General features: G+C 40.3%; 1 protein-coding gene across 1 annotated transcript in view; it reads right to left on the bottom strand.

Moving 5' to 3' along the window:
• Nucleotides 1-17345, bottom strand: part of ADCY2 (adenylate cyclase 2) — a 203247-nt gene extending 185902 nt beyond the window's left edge. Inside the window, exon 1 of the mRNA XM_062507279.1 lies at nucleotides 17118-17345. Coding sequence (XP_062363263.1) covers nucleotides 17118-17345 — 228 coding nt within the window. The remainder of the gene's footprint in view (nucleotides 1-17117) is intronic.
• Nucleotides 17346-25812: the final 8467 nt, after the last annotated feature.

A 25812-nucleotide genomic window follows, 5' to 3' on the forward strand; every position in this document is an offset into this window, starting at 1 on the left:
CAGGCTCAGACCAAGGGAAACACCACAACACACCCTGCCATGCCTGGCAAAAGTCAGGTCATCTTGCAACTCTTCTTATTTTTAATTCCATTTTAAATTTATGAAGTCACACATTTAAGCAATTGTTATTGCAACACTGACAATCACAGTACAAGCAAAAGAAGTGGTGATGGCTAACCCTGAAATGCAAACACTAAGCTTCCAAATACCAAATACACACATGAAGGCTTTCAAGCACTTGGGTAGGCACACTGAAAACAAAATTATGGCCTTCAATTTAGGCATAGGGGTAAGTGCAGGAGTATAGAGCTGCACAGAGTAAGATACATGCCATCTTGCATAGTAAGAGTAAAAATATAAAACCTACCAACTAGGAGGAAGAACTACTGATTTATATATCTGAATGTTGTGATTTTTGATCAATCCCATCTCTGAAACTTATTTCAGTTAATTGATTTTGTAAGTGGCACAACCTAGGTCAGCTCAGCTAACACCAAAAGCATTTAATTTCAACCAGGTGGGATTGCCAAACTCTTGTTGCAAGAGACAGGTGTCACAGGCAACGGGACAACATCAACCTCCTTGCACCATCTGTTACACAGCCCAAGCCACAGCAACAAAGAAAACCTCAAACTCCTGGAGTAAGCCAAGACTTATATGTAGAAAACCTACTTGAAAAAGCATACTTCAATGATAAAAAAATTGGCATTTCAGTGATAAGGATCATGCTACAAACATACTAGCAAGGAAATCCAGATGCACTGCAACTGCGTGCTTCTCCACATCAGTAAAAAAGTAATAAAATGACTGCACTTTCTGCAAGGATTTGGTTTCATAGCAGATCAGCAATATTTAGATGTCTGTTTAGATGTACATGTATGCTCCGGCAGCTACATATATTTATATGTATTCTATAATTACATCAATCCATCAAAATGTTTGTTCCAAATTAACAGCTACTCAATTTCCATTTTTTATGCGTACACTGATCTCAACACTTAGCTGAACTATTTTCATCACTAAATATAGAATTTTACTTCTGCTTTCTCTCTTTCTGCAGTTGCCTGCTATACAATTTTACATTTTGATTTAAATGCATGCAAAGGAAAAAATAAATAGACCACACGGTATCAGCTCCCAAGCACAGGTGTTCCTCCCTTAGCTGACACAGGACGACATCCTTCTGCTGTCACAAGCTGCTTGCATCACTCCATATTCTGTAAAAATTCTGAAGTAAAATTGAAATTTAAAGACAGAATAGTGTCCACATTAGCCAATTTATAAAATATATGAGACAATAAAATTTTATCATAATTTATATCATTTACAGAAAGCCTTAATGTGTAGGGGGGATTTTCACCAATCCTGCCTTTAAAATACATGCTAATGTCAGCTCATGAAAAGCAGCCTCTGTAAGGAAGAGGTTTATTTTGGAAACTACTTTGAACAATAGTCTCCTATTACTTCAGAGAAATTAAATCTTTATAGACCTGTAACTTTAATATCAGGATATTTAGAACTTGCAGCTTCCTGATCAATATTTGCAATTATCAATATATGTTATCAATTTCGGTGTTACAATGTCCTGAAGGTTAGCGGTTTTGTTACCTTAACCACTTCCCAAAAAGGTGGGGGAAGAAGGAAAAAACCAAACCCACTTTGTGTTTTGGGTTTTTTTGTTTGTTTTTTTTTTTTTTTGTTTTTTTTTTTTTTTTTCCCACTAGTCTCAGAAATTAAAATACACCAGAGGTAATGGAATTAAAATATCAGCACGACACTTTTGAACATAATGGCTAAGCCCGCAATAGATGGATCTTACCTGACAGCTCTGTCTCCCTGAGTGTTTTCTATCTTGCTGTCTTTTAATTACTGAAGAAATTAAAAAGTCTACTGTTAGGAGTTTTTCCAACCCCCACACATTCTTCCGAAGTGTGATAATCTTGTTATCACCAGTAAAATCTGAAGAGTCACTTTCAATCATCCTTCTAAAACCCACAACCTTCTCTCAATCTACATCCTGTTCTTTCCCAGATAATGTTATGCCCTCAGTTTAATTTTAAACAGCAAAGCTGCTGTAGAGTACTTCACTGTTATATATAAAGCTATAGTCAGATGAAATAATCCACAAAAAGGAACAAATAAGCAGTTAAAATTCCAGTTTCAGTATAAAATCTTTTAACATGGTCCCTCATTCTTTTGACGTTTTTTCTTTATTCTTTTTGTTTAATGGAATTCAGCAGTAGTCTATATACAGAAGACTCCTGCTGGGATCTGAAATATTACATGCTTTGAATTAACTCAAACAATTTACTACATTAAACTGCTAGTAAAATCCCTTTTTGCTGAGATCAATGAAACACGCTCTAAATGTAAATATAAAAACAAGTGATTAATGTTCTTCAGACATTGATTTACTTTTTTTATTTCATACATCTATTCAATTTTCAGTATCTTCAATTTCATGCAGCTATTTTCAAAAAATATTGAGTGTTAGAAGAAACGTTACAGGCCTCAAGGTTTACTAGTTTGCTGACCTCTCAATCAAACATCTTCCTTTAATAGGACTGACTGAAAGAATCTGTTGAGTTATCTCTGCAGCAAAAACTGCCCATTTTTCCAGTAAAACTTCTTCCAGGACTTGAGACAATGATTTTCAGAAGACATAATCACCCTTCTCTTTGTAAAACTGGACAGCATTTAAATTCTCTAATATCTCAAAAAGAAAATTTCTTTATAAAATCTGCAAGTCTTCTGGCTACTTGTGACTCCACTCCTATGGTTTTATATTTTAGTGAATTTGCTTACAGCTGACTGGACTGTGTGCCATCTGCTAGATAGCTGGAAAAATCCCCATTTTATTAAGAAGTGTCATGCCCTGCTCTTGGCCAAGTAGCTGTACAGTTTCATCTAGGATTTCATCATTTAGGATAACAACTGAAAAGCTTTTGCCAGCAGTCTCAGGTTTCTTTTCCATCAATTCCATTAGTATTAGTCCATCTCCACTTCAGAAATTGTACAGTATCTTTAAGGCCAGATGCTGTTTCAATATCACATGATGTCTTCTGGATCCACAAGTCAGAAAGACTCCTCTGTCTTTTATGCCCACCATTTATCTCTCATAATATAAAACCCTGCTTGTTATTCTTGCTTAGCTGCCTGGTGAGAAGCTTTCTTATGTGGGGCTTTTTTGTTTGTTTTTTTTTTTTTTTGGTTAATCTTCCATTTAGTTTTGTGCAGCGTATTCAAGGACATTAGCAGAAAATTAACCGACTTGTATCTTTAATCAAACTGTCCTGAAGTTTGTGTCAATGAAGCTTTTCATTTTCACTAAGGCCCTATGTAACTGCATGCCTGATTTTTTTTTCTCTTTGATTCAGCATTCCCTGTCTGCTTAGCAGATCGATGATAACAGCATCAGGCCCAAATCCAATTGTTTCATGATGTCTGTTGTCCTGAGAATTCAGTTCTGTCTATTACTGAGTCTGATGTGCAGTCTACACTTGCTGCTAGTGCACAGAGATCTTTGCCTCCATACTAGATGCATGTCAGTCCAGCCATCTACACATCACATGGATCAGGTGGCATTACAGCTGCCTAGCTGCTGTGTGATGTTGTATGCAACCACAAGGAGTTCTGCATCCATGGCTACGTTCTACACCATTTTGTATTTGTTAGTACATGGGAACATAATTGGAGCAGCAAGATTTCATCTAAACCCTTCAGATGACATTCTGGCCACCTGAAGCCTTTCCCCAGGCTTGAAAGCCATGAACAATGTGTGCTGTAAATGTGTTCCCTGTTATGAGAAGTGTGCAGTTTTTCAACAGTGCAGCTGTAATCTGCTGCAATCCAACAAAACCTATTCTTTGGCATTACAGGAAACATCCTTGTGAGCACACAGGACTAATAGTGACAATAGTGACCAACCCAGCAGGTCTTGTGAACACCCATCTGACACACACGCCTGACTAACAAGTCAAGCACTTTTGGCCAGTGGGTTGTTTTTTCAGTAAGCCCAGTTACATAAAAATATTATTTATTGTCTCAATTAGTCAGTAGAAAACTATTGTATACAGATTTTTCCAAACTTGCCTGATAGCTATAAGCGAACCTCACCTGCTTTAATGTTATAGCAATGATTATCAGACACACAAAGTCTTGAGACATATCAGAGGTCGAAGACTTTGTTTAATGCAAAAAAACCAAACCTCACAGAGAGTTTGGAAAGGCTCTTTGGAAGTGACATAGCTGCTGTGCAATAACAGTAACGTAAGAAGTTGGAAGAAAACTTCTGGAGGTAAAATATTTGTTGCTAGTGAAGGAAGCAGAGAACAACTGTAGCATTCCCAGAAAAGCTCACAAAAAAAAATTCAATAAGCAGCTAAGAAAACGTGTTCAAAAGGGAAATCAGAGAAACCCAGATATTTGGGGAATAGGGATTTTGTCTCAAGAGGCAACTGAACTTAACAGAGATGTGTTTTCTAGCACTTTCAACATAATAGGAAAACATTCAAATTGAATATTATAGATTGACTGTTAGAAAAAAAGAGTGCATGGTTTAAGAGAAGCAGTAGAGTCAAGGAGACCAGTGAGTCTCAACTAAATGAAAGGACAGAAATTGATTAGACCCAACTAAGAAGGTTTCAGCAAAGGAAAGGCAGAACTTTTTAAAATCTGGCAGAGAAATAAGACACCATATGAAAGGTACACTCCTCTATAAGCGTAGGAAGATAGATGGAAAAACTAAAATACCCATTGTTGAAGCATTATTTACACAACAGTCTTATTGAAAACTTCACGTAAAAAAGACCATCAGCAGAATAATGAAAAAGTAGAAAAAGACTAAAGCCATTCTGTTCACCAGGGACTGAAGAAAGGCCTGTATTAACAGTCTAAGAGAATTAACAAAAAGTACAAAATGGCTATGAGTCAAAAAAAAAAAGAGATTGAATAGTAAAGCCTCATAAAAATAAATTACTTAGAGGACTGGTTACTATGTAGATATAAGGAAGGCTGTCAAAGAAGAAAGCACAGCCGGTCAAGGGATACTTTAGTGACTCCCAGATGGACTTGCTAAGCATCACAAGAGCAGATGGAAGCTGAGACCACAGTCTGTGTCTCATGCACTGCTGACAAACCAAACAAACAAGTACACAGATGAAAACACCCACCCATACAAAGAAAGAGAAAACAATCTTGAGGTCAGTCTGATCTCAAGAAATGGAAAGAACCTGGTCCACAAAATATAGCTTGAGGAGCTTCTTTATAACAGTGACAAATCTTGTTAAACAAGCAAATGAAAAACAAAGCCTAAACTCTAAAATTGAAAAGGGGAGCTATAAGCTTACAGATTAAAATCTTTGTAGGTAGCCTGAAGACACTATAAAACTCAGAGGCAAAAGCTAATCAATTCCCCTAAGTAACTTGAGAAAGACCAATACACACAACCAGAATGTCTCAACATTCAAGTAAGGAAGCTTCTAAAAATTATCTTCTGTAAAGGAAAAAAAAAACCAAAAACTGAAAGGGGATAATAAAAAAGGATTTCATAAAAATATTCAATTAATATAAAGACTCAATAATGCAGGCCAAGAAAAGAACTTGCTTAAGAAATTATTTTTAAGAGTATACAAATAAGGAATAAATAATTTTTGAAATATAATCAGGAATTTGCAGCCTGCTAAAAGACTTCCAAGCAAGCAGATGATGCAGGTATTAAAAAGAACAACTAGAGAAGAACAGACTGTAGCAGAAAGGGTTTTGGTTATTTTGTTTGGGTTTTTTTAATCTTTGTTCAGTGTGGGATACTTCTCACTCCAAAATAATCTGTGCATGGGCAATAAATCAGAAAGTCTGTCTCAAACTGGAGCTTTAGTGTAAGGCATTACAGACAAAAGCAGAAACATGAAATGTAAAAAAAATAATCACCACAAGCAGTCAGGATTCTTGAGAAAGGGCAAATAAGACTTAGAGAAGAAAGAGCTAAAACTGTAGTAGCATGTAACCTGCACCCAGAAGTTCCACAGTATCCAAACACAGGCATGTGATGCAATGCCAGTGTCTCCTGGGATCCCTGTCAAAGACTAAGGGAAGCATCTGGCATCTACCCGAGGAAAAATTTTAAAAAGCAAAGGTATCAAAATCTTCAGGAATCCTAGGGTATATATTCAAAATATCCATAAACAGTTTGGAAAAGGGCTGAACAGCAATCCAGAAAAGATGAGGGTCAGCTATGAATAAACACAAAAGGATCTCATAAGAGTCACCATGGAGCAAGAAAATTGCAGATGAATTTCTGATTGTGCGTGCAGAGATGCACCTCAGACAGAGCAATCCTAACTTTACACACAAGACAATCTCTTAGCTGGCTACTAATACTTAGAGATAATTGGTGTTTGTTAAAGCTAGACCCTTGAAAATATCACTTTGGTGCTCATCAGCAGTCAAAAATCAACCCAAAATGCAGAACATAGGAAAATAGAATAAAAGATGACATCACAATGCCACCTCAAAGCATGATGAATACCATTAATTCTGGTTCAATCACCACTTCCAAATGAATGCAAAGTTTTCATAGTTTTCAAGAATAGTCAAAGCTGCAACACAGTGGCTAGATTCGGAAAGAGTTACACTAAGTTTTAAGGTTTCTCCTCTGTGCATGGAGTGAGCACAGCTGTCCTTCAATCCAGCTCTTTTGATGTTTAAAGGTAGTGTCCATCTCAGGCCAACAGGAGCAAACTCCACTGGCGCTATCTGCATGCAAAGGTGTAGCCAGAACCCCATGAGCTCCTGTATTCCTACTGTATCATATGCCATTGAACAGAGAACAAACCTCAAATGTGGAATAGAGAACAAGCCCTGACAAAAACATAATTAGTAGAACTTGGATGTGTGGGCCTGTATATTTTATATTCAAAAATATACCCTTTGCAAACACCATGTACTCAACCTGAACAGAGAATGTTTTTTTTATACATCCTCATTTGCCAAATCAGCAATTTTCTCTCTCTTGGTTTATTTTCCATCGATTTGTGTCCTTTCCTCTTGTTAACCACATGTCAGATAAAACCTGTCAGTGCATACAACTATGCATTTAATAAGCTGGGGTTCAGAGGGCCCAGGAACAGGGTCTGGGAATACTAACAGGACTGCCATGCCTTTCAGTCATCCAGCAGCATCTCAACCTTCTCTTAGGCTGGCAATTATCCAAAGCTTTACTTTAAAACATGCAACAGCATAAGAAAATCAGGATGGTCAAACCCAATTACTAGTGGCTACAACACTCAGCTGGGTGCACTTCCAAAATTGTCCTACTCAATGGCAGTAACTGGTGGCCACAGAAGATAAATCATGTCCCAGACATCAAGTTAATTACATTCCGCTCCCTGAAGTGTCCCCTTCAGAAGAGGGGGGATACAACAAGCAGAAAAGTGAGCAAAAATCTGTGCTTTGATGTAACTAAGTATTTAAAGCTCCATAGGTAATTATAACCAACTCAATTTATTAATTTTTAATGTAAATGTAGTGATCAAATTATCTTTCATATGTACTTTGCATGCACTGGTTCTGACATCCTCTCAAAAAAGGTGGGTTAATAACTCAGTTTAGTTTCTTTTTCACATATTCTCAAAATCCTTCCTTGTATTATAAAAATACCTTCAAAGAACCTCTCCAATAAATGCAACTACTATTTATACCAATCACAATACATGGAAGATAAACTGAGTAAAATACTTAGGAAGAACGTATATTTTGCAGTTAAATATATTCAAAACATGTCACTGAAAAAACTCCATCAGCTAAACATTATGGATAATACAATACTTCACAAAACTCAAATACATGTTTTTCAGATTAACTGCACTGTAGCATGTATTAAAAGTGCGATTATGGCCTTTCTTGTACCCATATATATTCATGGAAGTCTGAAATACTAGTTTAGATTTGTAGAAGTCAGAAGTATTCATTTGACTCTTTGAGCTATTTAATACTGACAGTTACATATTTTGGCTGTCACTTTTAAATCAAAGCTAAAAGGTGTCTTTCCCTCACCATTTTCCTCCTGACATAATAACTCGAGAATCTGGCTGTAATCAAGAAAAAGTGTCAAGATACAACTCACTTAAAAGTAAGAATGACAAAATTTGAACCAGGGAGCACATGAGCTTCAGCACATAAGGAAACGACTCATTTTAAGGGTCTGTTTAATGAAGAAAAAGGTACACTTAAGCTTCTCTAATGGATCTTTTAAAAATGCATTTTGCAAGAATATTCCAGAGATTTAACAAACAGGCATAATAGGGTAGCATGAAAAACAGATTTAATATTGAAAGGCACTACTGTCATTTTGTAATTACTTTTCAAGTGTTTCCTAAGGTTATGCTACTACATACTAAACACCTTTATTATTATTGCAACAGCATTCTTAAAGCTTATTCCCCTAAGGATACTTTCCCCAGTCTCATATGCCCCTCAGTTCAAGTGACTTCAAATCTAAGAGATTTCTTATTTCATTTTTTACTCCATGATCAGGAGCATATTCCGAAATGGGTGTTATTTCTATTATGATAAAATTTCAAATGAAGGTTACAAACATGTTAACTTCCATTTAAAATACAACTGCCAAATAATATCTTGGGAGTAAAACTCCAAATTTTTCATAGGAAATAGACCAAAACAGATTCTGCAAATGCAGGCAGGCACTTTTGTGTTAGCTGGGGGCTTTTTCCTAAGTACTGTTACCCTATTTCATTAAAACACAGGTAAGAAAATAATAGAAATCAAAGAAAGCAAAGCCAATCTGGTAAATTGTTGAAGCAATTTTATAGAATCCCACCACCTATCTGTCAGGTTTAAAAACTCACAGAGCTCAGTGGTACAGAAAACAAGCCCCAATGAGAATCTATGGCCATTTTCTGGCATGAGTTCGCAGGGTGGGGATCCCCAGTGGGGTTTACAGGACAAGCCACTGCTCTGGACAACTTCCCCTACCCCATCCTATGTCTTGACCAGACTAGATAGTTCTCAGTCCACTGTGCTGCTGCAAAGGACCATCAAAATACCTGCATCAAGGAAAGAGAATCTACCCACCTGCCAAGGTACATGAAGCAACTGAAGTGACTTATGACGAGCAGCTGAATGAACTAGGGATATCTAGCCTGGAGAAAAGTTGTTCATTGGGGACCTTAACACTTCCTACAATTACCTGAAAGGCATAGCAACGTGGGTCTCTTTGACCCAGTAACAAACAATAGGAAAAGAGAAAATGGCCTCAAATTGCACCAGGAGAAGTTTAGATTGCATTATTAGGAAAAAAATCTCTTCACCAAAAGGTTGAACAGGCTACCCAGGGAAGTGCTGAAGTCACCATTCCTGGAGTTATTTAAAAAACATGTAGTTGTGTCATTTAGGGACGTGGCTTAATAGTGGACCTGGCAGTGCTGGATTAATGACTGGATTTGATGATCTTAAGGGTCCTTTCCAACCTACACTATTATATAGGAAAGGGAGCAATAGCAAGCATGTGCTGAGCCAAGTTCAAAGAGCATCTGTTTTCATAACACTTCTCTCAGAGGAAGTAACAATTCCAAGTCTTCAGCCTGAAATCAGTCTTGCTGGAAAGGGAGGGAGAATAAACGGGGGAATCTAGTCCTCCTAGGATTTTCCTGCCAGACTGTCCAAAGTACCAGCAAACTGGAGAATGGGATATTGACATTTTATCTGGAATGAGGGACAACAATCCCATTTATCCAGACAGTGAGCAGATCTACTATGCCAGCCACAGCATTTAGGCTCTTTAAAAGGTCTCACAGCACACAGCTCAGCTGTGAGGATGCAAGTTGAAAAAAGTAAGTTCTGAGTACTTTTGCAAACCGTACTGAGCAGCTCTGAGAAGCTATTTGGGAAACAGATAGGTGGGCCAGAGCACTTCTCATCCCAGCTGCTCTCTGGCATAGGCAACCAGAAGCCATTGCTCCTGAAGCACACCCTCCAGATAAGAAAACCTTCAAAACTACAATAATAGATGGTGAAAGAAGAGAATGCTCAGACTAATACGTCATCATCATTTGTGGTCATTTCCTCTGCTTCTCCCAGACACAAGCCTGGAAGGGAGTCACACCAGAAACAGTGAGCGGATTTTATATTACATATGCACCACCAAGGACAAGAGTTCTGTTTAGAGAAGAAATAAACCTTCTATACAGGTTGGTGAAACAGACAGGTGGGAGAGTAAGTGTAGACACAGCCGCACACTCCTCCATAGAGATGGTGCACTAGTCCCTTCAATTTTCATCATCACCTGAATAAGGTTCAGTATCTGAAGGTTGCTTATTCAAGACATAAAAGAAAAGATACGGAGAAGAAAATGCATGGAGTTGTTTTAGGTTTTTTCATCAGGCTTGACGCTCAAAGAAAAAAAAGTCAGGGGGAAAAAAGGGCAGTGCCAATCATTTATTTTTTGGATACAGATCCCCCAAAACAGAAGTTTAATCTGTTGGCATTTTTTCATCATCACAGATCAATATGGCTTTATCTGATTCAATTCTTTTTGAATTATGCAGAAGCCACACAGGCAGCACATCATTATTTGGGATCACAGCTCAGCTGTGGCTACAGAGCTAGGCACAGAATCAAATACTACAGGTGCTCAGCTGCACTTTGTTCCCATGCTCAAGAGATTTACAGATCACATCTATCTGTGTGAAGAGTCCATCAGTTTGGAGTCATGCATGGAGCAGCCTGGAAGACTCCAATGACTACCAGTGTTATAACAAGAAGTTTTTTTAATCACAGTGTAAATGCAGGGACTGTGATCTCTGGCTAAGGTCCTTAATCTAGAAGAGATCTTGAAGGATCAAAGAAACATATTCACCATTTTGTAGGAGTTTTAAAATCCCCACAAATGGTTTGGATATATCTGTCTACAACAAGGTACTTGAAACCAATTTATAAAAATTTAATGAAAGATAAGCAGGCAGGTGTTCACAGGTCCATGGCAGATTCACTATGAAGTTGCCAGTACAGGATTTGTGAACCCATATACCTGGCTTGAGGCTGATAAAGACAGCAGACAATGGGAGCCCAATCCATCCATCATCTGCCTTATTCCCATTGCACATCAATAAACAACAGCTCTAGTCACTGCTATTTATCATTTCTGTCAGCTGCAGTAATGATTAGAAGTTGTAGATCCACCACTTGGAGCCACAGTTTGTGGCATTAAGTAAGTTTCCTATTGCCAAGGTATTCATAAAACTTTAATTTATTAAGATTACAATTAAAGGCTAAGCATTTTTCCAATACTGCCATACCCATAATTGTATCCAATTCTTATTCAGGATTTAGGTTGTTCAATATGAAAGATGAAACAGAGGCATGCAAAGTGAGGTTGCCACCAGCACCTCATTAATTTGATGGCTCTGCTTCCAGGCTTGTTAGGGACTGGCAAATGAGACAAGCTCTTAGCAGCACTAAAAGTAACCACAGATGTACTGCGAGTGTCATTAGCGAATGAAAGCAGTAGCAGTCCAGACTGATGTAGAACTGAGGACTGAAACCAAACAGAAATCCAGGCAATTCCTGCTTCAGACAGGAAGACACAGCAACCTTTCCTGCCTAACTAAAGAGGTAACACTGCCTTTGAAAAGTCACTCTCAGAGCATCAGAAGGAACATGTGGCAGAGACAGCAATATCCTAAGACCGTATCAAGTAACCACCTACTATAGCTAGAAGAATATATTGCTATATGGTGTCTAGAGACAAGAAAAAAACATGGGATTTCCTCATGTAACATTTTAATAGGGGACTTGAAAGCAGAACTGTACAGTCAATTATAAATGGAATTGTGGAAAGAAAAGGCATTGTAAATAAATACACTGATGTTTCTTTTGTATTCCTTCTCATGTTGGTAGTAGCAATAGTACAGCAGAAAGAGTTTAAGGAGAGGTAGGATACCTCCTGAGCACAACAACCATAGCATCGAGCATACAAAAAAAAACCCTGCTTGTCCTTCAATTAGTGAGGATTTTCCTACTTCATTACCTTTGCTATGATTTTGCTGTCTTCTTGGGGGAATGAATATATCGGAGTTTGAAAACACTATAACAGATGCTTTGGCTTACTTTCAGTCTGCAAGGATTCCAAGGAACATTTTCAGACCTTGGGTATTCTTGAACTTTGGAAAAACAGTTGGTGCTCTTAAACTAAAAAAAGCTGTAACTTACATAGGGTTGATCTCAAAAGATATCCCAAAATTGATAGTACAAATGGTCTCATAGTATGGCTGTATTATTCCATGCAATTAGGGTATAACAGAGTAGCTCAAGAATACAGACACAAAATCATGTCATCAGTATGGTGACCTCTTGGTGTGGATGGATGAATTTTTCAGAGGTGGACTGATGAGATGACAACATTACCAGAGGAACGCATCAGATACTTTTAAGGAATGATGAAACATGCCTGCTAAAATTACTTTGTCCACATGGACTTGGATGACTTTTCCCCCCTTATTGCAGGATGATATTCCTGTCATGGAAATCTGGAAGGGCTTGGCTGATGTCCAGCTTTTACCAGAAACAGCAAGAATTTATTTCAGGAATAACACCAATCAGAGGGAAGAAATGGCCCACCTCAGTAAACCCCAAGAGGTTTACCAGAATCTGGTAAACCAGGTTCTGATCTTCCCCTTGCACAGCAACAGTTCTCTGCCAACCAGGTTGGCAGCCAGAAAGTTTCCACGTACTCCTTCAGAATGAAGCAGCTGCTGCTTCTTATTCCATGCAGGATCAGCTGACAGTAAATTCAGTCAGTTAGGTGCCAGAAAACCAACTCTTGCAGAATGCACATCTGCCATGCTGCAGGTACAGCTACCTAGTTCATTGTATTCCTTTCTTAAGAACCATTGACTACTCCCCTTTTTGCTACAGAAGGTATTTGGGTATGTCAGTAAAACAGATGTGCAGCCAACTTTCAGTTTCTTGAATCTATTACTCCACGAAAAGGTTCAGGAATCTAAACCGAGCCTACAAGCACAATCCTGAGATTTCCAGGAACTTCAAAGAAGTGGTGGAGGGGGCAACTAATATCTCTGCTCCACAGACAGTCCTTAGGTGGCTCACCCAGCACAATCTCAGAGTGCTTTGGAAGAGGGAAGGCAACACCATGCCACGTTGCAGAAGCACTTTCTGCCCAACACATGCTCCGGTTGGCCAAGGACACCCTCAGGAAACACGCACCGACACACCAGCAACCACATCTTAAGAGTTAAAAGGTCACACGTGAAAGCAAGAATTTGGGAGATAAGGGCTGCAACTAATGTTAACACCACACAGCAGGCTTACAGGGGAGCAAGGGGAACAGGCCAGACTAAAAGAAAACACGTGTATCTGGTAGCAGACTAGTGAACTGTAAGTTTTCGGAAAAGGAACAGAAAGAAGATCCCAACAGGTTTATATATTCTCCCACTTAAAACACTAGTGCTGAAAGATTTTTATATCCCTGAAGTGTAAGTTCTTGTTGAAGCCTACAGCTATGGACTAGGCACTCTTTAAATCTAGAAAAATGCAAGGATAAAGGAAAGTTATGGCCTTCCAATAAATTTGGGCATGACCCCTGTCTTCAGAGTTTAAGTCATGTAAGAAATTAATCAGAATTTCAGATATTTCAGTTACACTAATATTTTACACTATGAATTTAAAAATGGGTTTTTTTAAAATCTCCTGTAAATTGTAGTTATAAGAGATATGCTCCTGCCAGAGACAAAACTGTTCTAGATACCACTAAAAATGGCCATAAGCTTTTAGTACTAAAAAGGGAGAGATGGGCGAATAATGAGTTTTTCATACACATTACATTGAAAGAGCAATACAACAGTCAAAAGAGAAAATGAAGCTGACCTCTGGCATTTTTAAGTCCTGAAAGGTTTTCACAGGTTTGGGAAAATAATTTACTCTCTATCGATTAAAGAAGCAGCTGAACATGGATGACTGATCTCATTTTGCCAGTATGCAGTTCACGCCAGGTAGAGAAACAGAGAGGCTACTCTGACACAGGAAATTCAAAGGTTGATACTATCACTATATTATTTAAAACTACAATCTGTGAATGGTCATCATTCAAGCCAACTCGAGAATTTTTATATCTAGTGTTTGAGGAGAGTGCTTAATTCCGAAGGTCAAAATCACAATAGTTCTCTGAAACAAAAGCAAAATCTCCCAAGAAACCTCTCTCCGTAATAATAGCAGTACATTGTCTGAAAGAAAAGTAATCAGATTTCCAGGCACACTTTGTAAGTAATCTTGTTTACTGTAATTTTGCAACAGCTTTCATAAATTTTTCATCTGAAATCAGGAAGGCTATAGCTTGTATTCTGACAGGTTGAAAGAGCTGAGTAAGTAAAATACATCCCTGTGTGGCTGGCTGTGTTTGGGAACATTTAAGAATACTTTGTCACACAAAAGAAAACATAGAAAAAGGGCAACTCAGCCATCACAGTGATATATTTTAACAACCAAATAAAACATTAAAATAGAAGGAAAACTTCCTTTCACTTCCATTGGTTTCCAGGTTTTTTTTAGGATAGCCTAGAACACAAAAATGGCTCACACTTCATGAATACCCAATGTCCAATCCCACATTCCATGTTCTAAGCTGTTCTATGAAGCACAATCAAGAAATCCAAATATAGTGTTATAGTGAGTAATTTTGGAGTTTTTTCTCCACAACAGGCTTAAGTAATTTTCAGTGAAATCTTAATTGCTTTGTACAAAATCTAAAGGAAACAACTGTTAAGAAACAGTTCTCTTAACTTCAGATGCATAGCACAGATCTGCACAGAACTATCCCACTTCACTTCCACTGGGCCTTCTCTACAAAATTAGGTCTGTCAAAACAATCACACATGTACAAGTTGTGCAAAATGAAAAATAGTTGTATTAATACCAGCTTTTGTGGCTCAGATACTCCTAACTACATGTCCCTTTTATATCATCAGGCAAAAAAAAAAAAGAAAACAAAACCCAAAAAATGAAAACTAAAATTCCACAGCTCTATAAAATTTATTATTATTATCATTATTATTATTATTATGTATCTCCCTTTATTCAGATGCAGGAGAAACAGATCTAAACCTTCAGGAATATTTTAATCACAAATGCAACCGGACTAGACTATAATAAAGAGCTTTCAGGTGAAATTCTGGGCAGGGCTCCAAAGGATTTTGTCCAGCATCCTGTGGCTGGAAGTCCATATGGGCAAGCTTTCTCTCTGCCTGAAGTTACTTTTATCTGTCAACTGTAAACTTGGATGAACCCCACCTCTTTCTCCACTCACCCATCCAGTTGTTAGGTACAGGAAGATAAAGGCTCAGGAAAAAGGTTTTAAAAGCTTTTATTTTTTTTGGTTTTCCGGTATGTCTGGAATTCCAAATGCAGACTGAACTGTTAACTTCACTCTTTCTGAAGAATTAATGTCTGGCAAGATTCAGCCAGCTCAGAGTTTTGTTCCCATAACTTTCAGCAGACCTTCCATATGGGTCCAGTTTTTTGCCACCTTCATTACTGTGAATGATTTACCTCAAGACATGAAATTACCAAAATAACCACATGCAATTCCTAAACAAGCTATAGACCATACTATGACTGAAATGCACAAAATTCAGTGCTAAACATTGTCAAGCCCAAATTCTGCCACCTTGACTGTTGGCAAGTACAGTGTACATCTCCACAGTTAACTCTGCCCAACAGACTTCCAATTCCACCTTCCAAGAGTCCCTTCAGCTCTGATGGACAAGCACCCACATTAACATACTAGAATGAGATAAGTGGTCAAACCTGAATTTTGCACACCAAGCTCCAAAACTTAAACTCCTGGACATTAAACAACTGAATTTTGAAGCGTCACCATTACTGGCCTCACTTTTACAACTGTTTTCTATTTAGTAGGAATGGTTGAACAGAAAGCTTAAAATACAATTAATACAAACACCAAAAGGAAATAAACCACCAGCTGACTCAAAGCTTAGCTAATCCTGAAGGCAGTTCCTGCAGGTTTTAAAACAAAAGTTTGGTCAAGCAAGAAAGCAGGATTCTCTGTATAAGCAAACACTAACTGCAGTGCCTCTAAGAGAATCCATTAGATTATACCGACCTGCTCATCCCTGCCTTTAGAGATAACTAGCCCGATTCAATAAACATTCAGCTTTCCAGAAGACCATAAAAAATATTCTTTCTTTAAAAAAAAGAGAGAAAGGGGATGGGGGGGAGAGTCTGAGACCACTCAAATACCCATTCACTTCAGAAGTATACAGTAACGCCAACAGCCTGACTCTAACCAGCAACAGCAGGAAAACTCTGTAAAGGACCAAGAATTTTACTGCCCTCTGCAGCTTTTCCTTCGCAAGGGCAAAACGCCACCCAATTCAGGGGAGATAAACTGATACCGACAGTCACCTGCTGCTGTGACACATTTTTCTTCGCAAAGCCTGGAAACACCACACTGACCACGCAGAAAAGACATCCGATCAACCAAACTTCACCTTCCTTAAAAATGAAGGCTGTGCTGTCCCAAAAGCTTTCTTGAGAAAATGGGTCAAATGCTAGAAAATGATGTCATGGGGGAGAGAGGGGGCTAGCACAAGGAGGGGCACGGCCCCTGCTTACTTGCACTAAAAATATTACTTCAGATACAGGTACCGACTGCATTTTTGTGCGGCGATTCAAACCCTGCCACTATAAAGGTCAGCATGGCCAAGCCGCCAGTTGGAAGAGAGCGGAGCCAAGGAATTAAGTGAATTAAACTCGATGCGCTTATTGACTCAGTTTTCGCTCCATCAGCCGCCCGGCCGCCACTCCAGCGTCGCCTCTAAATATCGGGCAGTAAAGTTCGGGCGGGGGTTCCCCGGCCCCCGCCGCCACCTCGGCGCCTCTCGCCACCAACTTTCCGCCGCAGGAGCTGCAGCACCGGCTCTCGGCCGCCCCGTCCCGCCCCGTCCCGTCCGCCTCGGCTCGGCTCGGCTGAAAGTGCCGGGTACGGAGATGCCAGCGGGGCGGCGGCACCGGGGATGCCCGGGAACCCGGGGATAGCGCGGGTTCCGGACCGGGAGGGTGTCTCTTACCAGCCCGGAGGCGAAGAAGACGGCGAGCAGAGCTAGGCAGGCGCCCATCACGATGAGGAGCAGGAAGACGATGAGCGGGTGCTGCTGGCTCATGCAGTAGTAGGACTCGTAGAGCCAGTCCCGGGAGCGGGACTGTTCTCCGCTCGCCCCGCAGCCGCCGCCTGCCTGCTCTGCCCGCTCCAGCAGGTAGCGGCGTCTCCTCCTCATCATCATCGCTTCTTGCCACATCGGGCAGAGCCCGCGCAACTCCCTCAGAGCCGCCGCCGCCGCTGCTGCAGGAGGCAGCCGGGGAGTGGAGCGGGGCGCGCTCCCGCGCGGGAGGCGGAGAGGAGGAGCCGCGGCGGCGGCATGGGCATGGTGCGCCGGGATGCCGCGGCCGCCGCGCAGCCCGCCCGGGGCTTGGTGCGCCTCCGGAAGGCGCCACCCCGCACGCACATGGCTTGCCCGGCTCCCCCGGAGGCGGGGGCGGCAGCCGCGCTCCTCCTCGCCGGGGGGGGCAGCGGCCGCCCGCCCAGAATAAACGCCCCAGGGCGGCGGCGGCGACGGCGGGAGGTGCCTTCCCGGGCCACCGCGAAAGCAGCCCCCGCCTCTCGCCTCTCCGCACCAGCGCCGGAGATGCCCCCGGGGCCGGGCCACCTGCCCCGGCCTCAGCCTGCGTGGGGCCGGGAGCCCTCGCCGCCCGGAGGGGCGCGGTGCCGCCGCAGGTGCCGCTCCCGACGGCGGCCGTGAGGCGGAGAGCGCGGCGTGTGCCGCTCCCAGCCCGCCTCCGGCGGCTCCGGCCCTGCCCGGCTCCCGCGGGGCCGCCGCTGCCTTCCCCAGGGCGTGTGGCAGCACCTCCCGCCGCCGGAGGGAGAGACGTTTGGAGATTGCTTTGAAATTACTCCCACGGGCGGAGGGCTCTTGCAGGACTGTGTCACTGGGTACCTTTTCCGGAGGCGGAATCCCCTTTTTAGAAATCATACCTCGATTTTTGTCAAAACGAGCGCTCAAGTTAGAGAGAAGCATAATACACATTTTCCCCAGCTTACCATGCTTCGAAGGATTTGGTTAATTCCTGTCAAAGCAGAGACTGGAAAGATGCTGGACATCTAACGCAATAAAGTTACGTATCTGTCATGCACAGCATTTACAGGCAGTTCTGCATCCCCAGCCCGTTGCTTCCCTGAATGGCCCTCCCCACAGGTTAAGTCTATCACTGCCCTCTATGATCTAACCCTCCAGCCTCTGTTGTTGCTTTGTCACATCCTTAAACTCATAGAGGCTGCCAAAATGCTCCCAGGAGAGGAAGAGACCAGAGTAACACAGATGCTAATGGGCCTGAATGTCCCAAGGGTGTCTCCTGGTAATTGGAGTAATGTTGGAAGCAAGAGGGACTTGGGAGTACTGTGCTATTACAAAAGGTGAAGAACTGGAGCTAATGTAATGGTCCTAAATTGTCATAAATGAGACACGTAGAATAGAGGGCTGACCATTAATCACGTGGAAGAGAAGGCAGGTAATTGGGATGATATAGACCAAAACTATATGGACTGTGAACTAATTTATATTTAACACCTAAATTCTGTGCCACTGATTTTTCTCTCCAGAAAAAGACAGGTCCTCCGTGAGTGCAGAGAAACCAATAGCACGTACAGCTCCAAAGCCCTCTCCATATACTTGCATCTCTTTGATTCCTCGGGTTTTTAAAAGGGATGAGACTTAAGCTTTCCTGTCCCCTGTTCCTCTCAGCTGGCTGGATGGAAGAAAAACTGATTGTTTTTCACTCTTTCTTCCCCTGAAGCACTTTCTGGGGCAGGAGGAACACATAAGGGAGAAGTGGAAAGTTACAACCACACCCCCTGTTTTGGGAGAGAGAGGGTGAAAAACTCTCAAAAGCAGCAGTGGTAAGATTGAAGGATGAACATAAATCTATGTGGGGAGAACATTCTGGCAGAATTAATTGCTGGGAAGGAGTTAGTAGAGGTGGGTGTGAGAATTTTTGCAACATGAAAAGGCTTTACTTGCAGTCACTTCAAAAATTATGGAGTTGGCCACCCTCACTGTCACACACATATATAGTGAGATAAGCATAGGGAGTTTAAAAAAAAATCAAGAGCCAAACCAGAATTACAACATAAAACCTCTTTGGAAAGCAGATCTCAGAAATTGGTATTTGAAGGCATCCATGTTTTTATCTCTCAAAGGTGGAAAGACCAGTATCATATATGCACTTCTTTAAAATTCAAGAATAATTCCATGATCCTGTAAGTACTCAAAAAAAACCCGCAAAAGATCCAAACAGGCAAAATGAAGAGCGTTCTCTCTTCCATGTGTACAACAACCATCCTTGCAAAAGCATTTGAAACTTAAAGAGTATATTAATACAGATGGTAGAAGTGGTTGTCTTCTTCCCCCAGCTGATTCATTTTTAATAGCTTTCCACTTCTTTCCACCTCCCTGAATCTGAACCGGAAAGGCCATTTCAAGGAGTGTACCATGATGATCATGTCATTTGTTTGTTATTTTAGTAAGATCTTATGCCTGTAACAGCTAATTCCTCATTATATTACTCTCATGCAATTTCTCAGGAAATAAAATTATAATTGCATAGCAAAAATTTAATTAACCCAAAGGTTGCCCAGTGGTATCTCATGCCTTTCCAAAACAATGGGATAAGCATAACTCTCTTCTGAAAGACCAGACAGACATAAGGTGTTTCAACAGCAGAGCAAGAGAAAGTAACATGGTAACAAGTGGAAGCAAAATTATCATGCATAAACATCACCTCCTAAGGGCACAGGGGCGGGCAATTCCTAAATGCTGCAAGTCAAACAGGAAAGGCAGAACGCCAACTTGGCTCAACAGGGATCTTGTCTTCAGAAGTAAGACGAGAAAGGAATGTGTATGGCCAGTAGAAGTAAGGTCAGGTGACACAGGAAGAATACCAAGATGCTGTTTACCTCTGTGGGGAGAAAATTGGCGTGGCCAAAGCTCGGCCAGAGTAGAAGTTGGCCAAACCTATAGGGAGAAATAAAAAAAAAAAACTTTTTTCAAATGTATTAATGGCAATAGGCAGAGCAGAAATTACATCAGCCCATTAGAGAATAAGGATGATCACCTCCCAGGCAGGGACATGGAGAAGGCAGAAGTGTTTAATGCATTATTTGCCTTGGTCTTCAGCATGGATGATGGAACAAGAGGATCTCTGTGCCCTGAGCTGGAGGACAATGACTGAGAGAAAGATCAATTCCCAGTCAGCCTTGAAATTGTGTGAGATCTGATGCTCCAGATGGATCCCTAAAAATCTGCAGTGCCTGATGGGATTCATCCAGGAGTCCTCAAGGAGCCAGCTGATGCCATCCCAAAACCTATTTTGATTATTTTTGAGCAGCCTTGGGACTCCAGAGAAGACCCATCTGACTGGAAGCTGGTGAACATTGTTGTGATTTTCAAGAAAGACAAAAAGGAGGACGCCAAAAACTATAGGTCTGTCAGTCTCACTTCAAAGCCCAGTAAAATCATGACACATATTATTCTTGAAATTACTGAAAAGCACCTATAGGACAATACAGTAGTCAGTCACAGCCAGCACAGATTAAATCCTGCTTGTGAAATCTGTTTTCCTTTTACAACAGGAATTTTCATTGATCTAGAAATGCCATTATATGTAATCTTTTTGTATCGCAGTATTCCTCTGGACAAAATATCCAGGATATGGCTGGATCACCATGTTATGTGATGGACGGGAAACTGACTCACAGATCAGGCACAAAGAGTTACAGTCAATGGGGGTAAGTAACATCAATCTGGTGTTCAACTCAGTATGGTGTTCTACCATTCTGATTCTACAATTCTATGATATGTTTCCATTGGACTCTTGTGTTTTCTTGTCCGGCTAATGGACTCCCCCTCTCTACTTTCCCCTCTCCAAACCAGAAACCTGCATCTTTCAATTCATCCTTCAAACTTCAGCTAGGAACATCCCACACCTTAATGTCTAAAACCTTCATCAGTTCTTAGAGCAGATCTCTACATAGAGGCAATGGTTCAGTGAAAAAAAAAAACCCACACTGTCATGTAAATAACGACTGCAACATTCTATATATGGACAAGATAATTGAAACTGTGCAGTATCCAAATCTGAATGTGAACTTCTAATTTGAATGCTCTACTTTTTATTAAATATATTAACACATTTTTTTCTCCCCACAGGATGCATTTAATTAGGCGAACATTATTGCAGTTGAATGACAATTATGTCATTGCCAAAGTTGAAATGCCATATGTTTTTAGAGACCAATTACCCTAGGTAGCTGAAAATAAGCATTCTTACTTGGCTCAACCTGAAAGTTTGCTGTGCCTCAGGGAAAAGGAAGGTACAGTGAATTCTGTAATTTGTGGTTGAAAAGCAAAGGACTTTCAGAAAAAAAAAAAAAACCTCTTCATGTGTTCTACCTTATTTCTCTAAATGAGAAACAAAAGCAACGCTAGCATTTAAGATTGTCAGAAACTATCTCCTGTGTACCCTTGGGACTCCAACCACATGAAAGAATTTGTTCCTCAGCCAGCTGGTATCTAAGCATCTATTGTACCCCTCTGGAGAAGCAAAACAACGCAGAACAAAAGGTTGAGGTCCACAGCTGCTTGTCAAAGCAACTTTGAGCCAGAAGCATTACACATTGCAGCAGCAGATTAACTTGGAGAACTTGGTCCTTCCAAGTCTCAGCTGTTTGTGATTCTGTGCTGTCACAGCCTATTTCCAGTGTCAAGGGATAAGTCTTAGGGAAAGAGATAGGTAGGAACAGGACATACAGGAGTACCTCTTGTTCCTTACATTTCTCTCTTTGCCACTCTGGCTCAATCTCCATCACCTCTTTCCTTCACTTTCCCTTCTCGTTTGTCTTCTGTATGAGTGTTCTGGTCAGGGATACAGACCAGCTCTCAGCAGAGACACATTCTTTGATCTCAGCTACTCCATTCAGCTGCAGGACAACCGAAGCCACAGCAAATAACTTGCGGGGAGAGATGCTGAATCCTGCAAGATAGCAAGCACACAAAAGAGCCATAGCAAAGAGCTATGGCAAAAGAACCATTTGCCTGAGCAAAACACTGCCCCCGAGTCCACCAGCTGGCCACCGAAGCTGCCTTTTGCTGCAGCCTTGACACTGTACTGTCATGGCCCAGCTCCACCAGGGCACCTCACTCTGAGCTGAGACTGCAGGTCAGGGTGTCCTACCAGTAAGATTTCACATAGCCTCAGTGGCACTTCCAGAGCTTGGATGTGGCAGCACAGCCAAACCCTGGTCAGCTAGACCTGCTTAGGGCTGCTCTGGAGGGCCATCCCTGCTATAAGACCAATGTGTGAATACATCTGACGTGACCAGGGCCTTAACAACATTATCTTGTCTGCTAGGGATGCATAACTTTTGTTGTTTTTGTTGTTGTTTTTTAAGGCTGAAGGCTGCCATGTTTTACTGATTTTTTTCTGGATTCGTTTTACTGAGTTCACATAAAAGGACTTGCTCTTTCAAATCTTATAACTGCAGCTATGTGTTACCATTGCCCTTCAAAAAATGACAACACAATTTCCTACAGAAATATATTGGATTTCACACACCTGGAACCAGGTGAAATTCACTTTTGTTTTAGATATAGACTTGCCTGTGGTGTTTAACATTGTTATTTAAGGTGCTAAATAACAATCTGACTGTTCTATAATTCCTTGTGTAATTTTTCTCCCTCCCCCTTTTTGAAAACAGTATCTAATTTTGGGCCTCTCTCAGCCTCCATAAACTCTTAAGAGAGTTTACTAAAAAGTTCTGAGGTTGGAACCACTTAAGATTCACATGATCTGGAAGTACCTCAGTAGCCTCTCTTCTTGCACTATTTCCTCACAGATGGTGACTACTTTGGTTATCTAGTCATAGAAAACCTTTCCATTAAAGATTGAAGCAATATATAGATCAGATTTTTAAAGGTTTTGGACCATCTGTTATTAGCTGAATGGTGGGCCAACTATTTCCAAAGTCTCCTTTCAAAAAGCATGTGACAAAAGATTATCCAGGGGTGCATCAGTTTTCTCTCTGCTTATACCTTGGCCTTTATTATTTTGATCATGCTATTCTTTACACTCACTGTTATAATATGACTTAGTTTCCAAATTCTGTATAATACTATACTTTTTCTGTTTCAAGGCATAAGCCTTCAATTATATACTTCCTCACCTTTCCTACTGGGACAGTTTGCACTTAGTAGTATTACTTAGAAAACCACCTACTCTTCCAGATAACCTGCTTTCATGTGGGAGATCTAGGGAAGGTGGGAGGAAAGCAATAGAACTTTGGAAATTTGGAACTGCTCAGGTGGTTTTATAAAATTGTAAATTGACTGGACAACTTGAGACAAGTACCATAGGCAGCTCAGGGAATATATAACTACAGTCAGAACACTTTTACAGCTTTAGAATGGATAAAAAATAAGATAACAAATAACTTAAAACACACAATAATACCTCTGTACCGATCAACTATACACCTTCATTTTGAGTTGTATTACCCTACTTACCCTACCTCAAAAAACATTGCAGAATTAGAAACAGATTCTTCAGAGAACAGTTGATCAAAAACAAGAAAAAGTTTCTTCTATTCAACAAATTTATAGGACCATTATCTACACAAACAAAACATAAGAGGAACCATACTAATGCACATAACATTACTTTAGAAAAGGCTGCTTGGAATTTATGTTTTATTTATTTTGTTTTTAAGAAAAAGCTTAGACAAAATTAAAGGAATGAAATACAAAATTAGTAAGTGGCATATGTTATTTCACTGTGGTAGTTAATCTGTCTGAACAGAATTCTGCCACAAGGCTTCTAAAACAAGAATTTCAGGGTAACAAAACTGATTTGGTTTTATGTTTGTCAAAATAAGTTTGATAATTGCCAATAATAACATAAATTATAAGGAATATTGATGCTGATGTTTCACTGTTAGCAACAGTGCAAGGCAGTAGATGCAGAGATAAAAAATACAAAAGGCATATTATGTCAAAATTAGTTTCTTGCACCTTCTACTGAATAATGATGCAGCTTTTTTTTTATTTTTGCATTCTCAAAGACTGGTTATTAGCATGGATTATTCTTTGTTTCCATTCTGGTGGGGTCAGTGGTTTTCCAATGACTTTAATTGATTAAAAGAAGTGTTGATTTCCTGAATAAAGGGCGAGACTGTTGATTCAAGGCCCAATGAATCACACAACACAGTCTACATATTCTTCCTGCAATAAGGAAGGATTATACTTCATATATACATATATATATATACTTTATATATACAGTAAAATTATTTTGATTCTAGACATTTTATTATGATCTTTACTCCATCTGCACAATCCACAGAAATTAAAAAAAAATGCACCTAAAGCAGACTTATAAGTGTGCAATACTTCAAAATTATGCCAATGATTAAATCAGACACAAGGCACTTACTGACTGATACAGGTTAATCAGGTTAACTCATACAACAGAACAGAAACACATACATTTAAATATAAAATGAGCAGCTGAAATAGAGAAATCCATGTAGGTAAATTAATATCCAAGAAAACCACATTCATGCATATCTAAAAAAGCATTTATGCAAAATCTCTGTGTTGCTTCAGCTTTTCCTGCAGTAGCTGTCATGTTAAAGGAAGCTTCCTCCCAACAGAAGCTGCAAATGGCAGTGCAAATAAATGGCACAGTCCTGCAAAATTCAAGATATTAACCGAGTTCTGAAAATACTTAAAAACTAACAAGTCTATACATGTTAATTCTGGGATTTCTGTGAGACTTTTTGAAAGCTTGGAATTAATTAGTGAAATAGGTTTTTGCAAGATGGAATGACCAGTATTTTCCCTAGAGGAAAAATTTCCTGCTTTTAATTTTATAGTCTTCTTGGCTCCAAGGAAGACAATCTCAGCTCATGTTTTTATAATTATTGTGGTATTATTTATTTAATGGCCAAAGTTTTGCTTAGACTGAGAAAAGAAATTTTATCAAGTTAATATTTAAAGTTAATATTTAAATTTGACTGGACTTAAGCACAAAAATACAGGAGAGTTGAAGATCACTCCAGATTTGGACCACAGGTAAATTTTATCCATAAGTTTTCCACTTGGCTAGGCTATACTCTGTCTCACTCCTGCAGAGGTCCTGCATTTCTTCCTCTCCTCCACGGCTTCAGCATGTTCTGTTAGATAAATGCTGCGTGCTCCCTTTGGAGACAGAGTTGGCAGTGCTTGCTTTCAGACCTCTGTTCTGCCACTTAGTGACCTTAGTAAAAACATCTTAACCACAGATGGCTTCCAGAATTGTGTGAAGCTGTGTGAGGTAATGGTTTCAGCTGCATATTTGATAAGAGCACCCAGCTGACAGCAGAAAGTTATAAGAATTGGTAACGTTCCAGGACCCAAGTCTGCAGAGTTCTGCCAAGAGTAATGGATCCCAGGATTTTGGAGAAAGTGTTATTTCTGGAGTGAGGAAGGAGAGACTGAGCTGCTGCTGCTGAGGATAAGAGGTCACTCTGGCCATGAAATGCCCTGGTACTGAATGAGTGGCAGCCTGGGGTGTTGGAGTCCAGGAGGCTGGAGAGATTTTCTGAAGGGAGGCTTTGGGTGTGTGGGCTGAGTCAGGTCCTGGCACAGTGTCACACCTTAAATAGAGATTGTGGGCTGG

Source organism: Cinclus cinclus, chromosome 1, assembly GCF_963662255.1.
Source record: "Cinclus cinclus chromosome 1, bCinCin1.1, whole genome shotgun sequence".
In the NCBI taxonomy this organism is placed as follows: domain Eukaryota; kingdom Metazoa; phylum Chordata; class Aves; order Passeriformes; family Cinclidae; genus Cinclus; species Cinclus cinclus.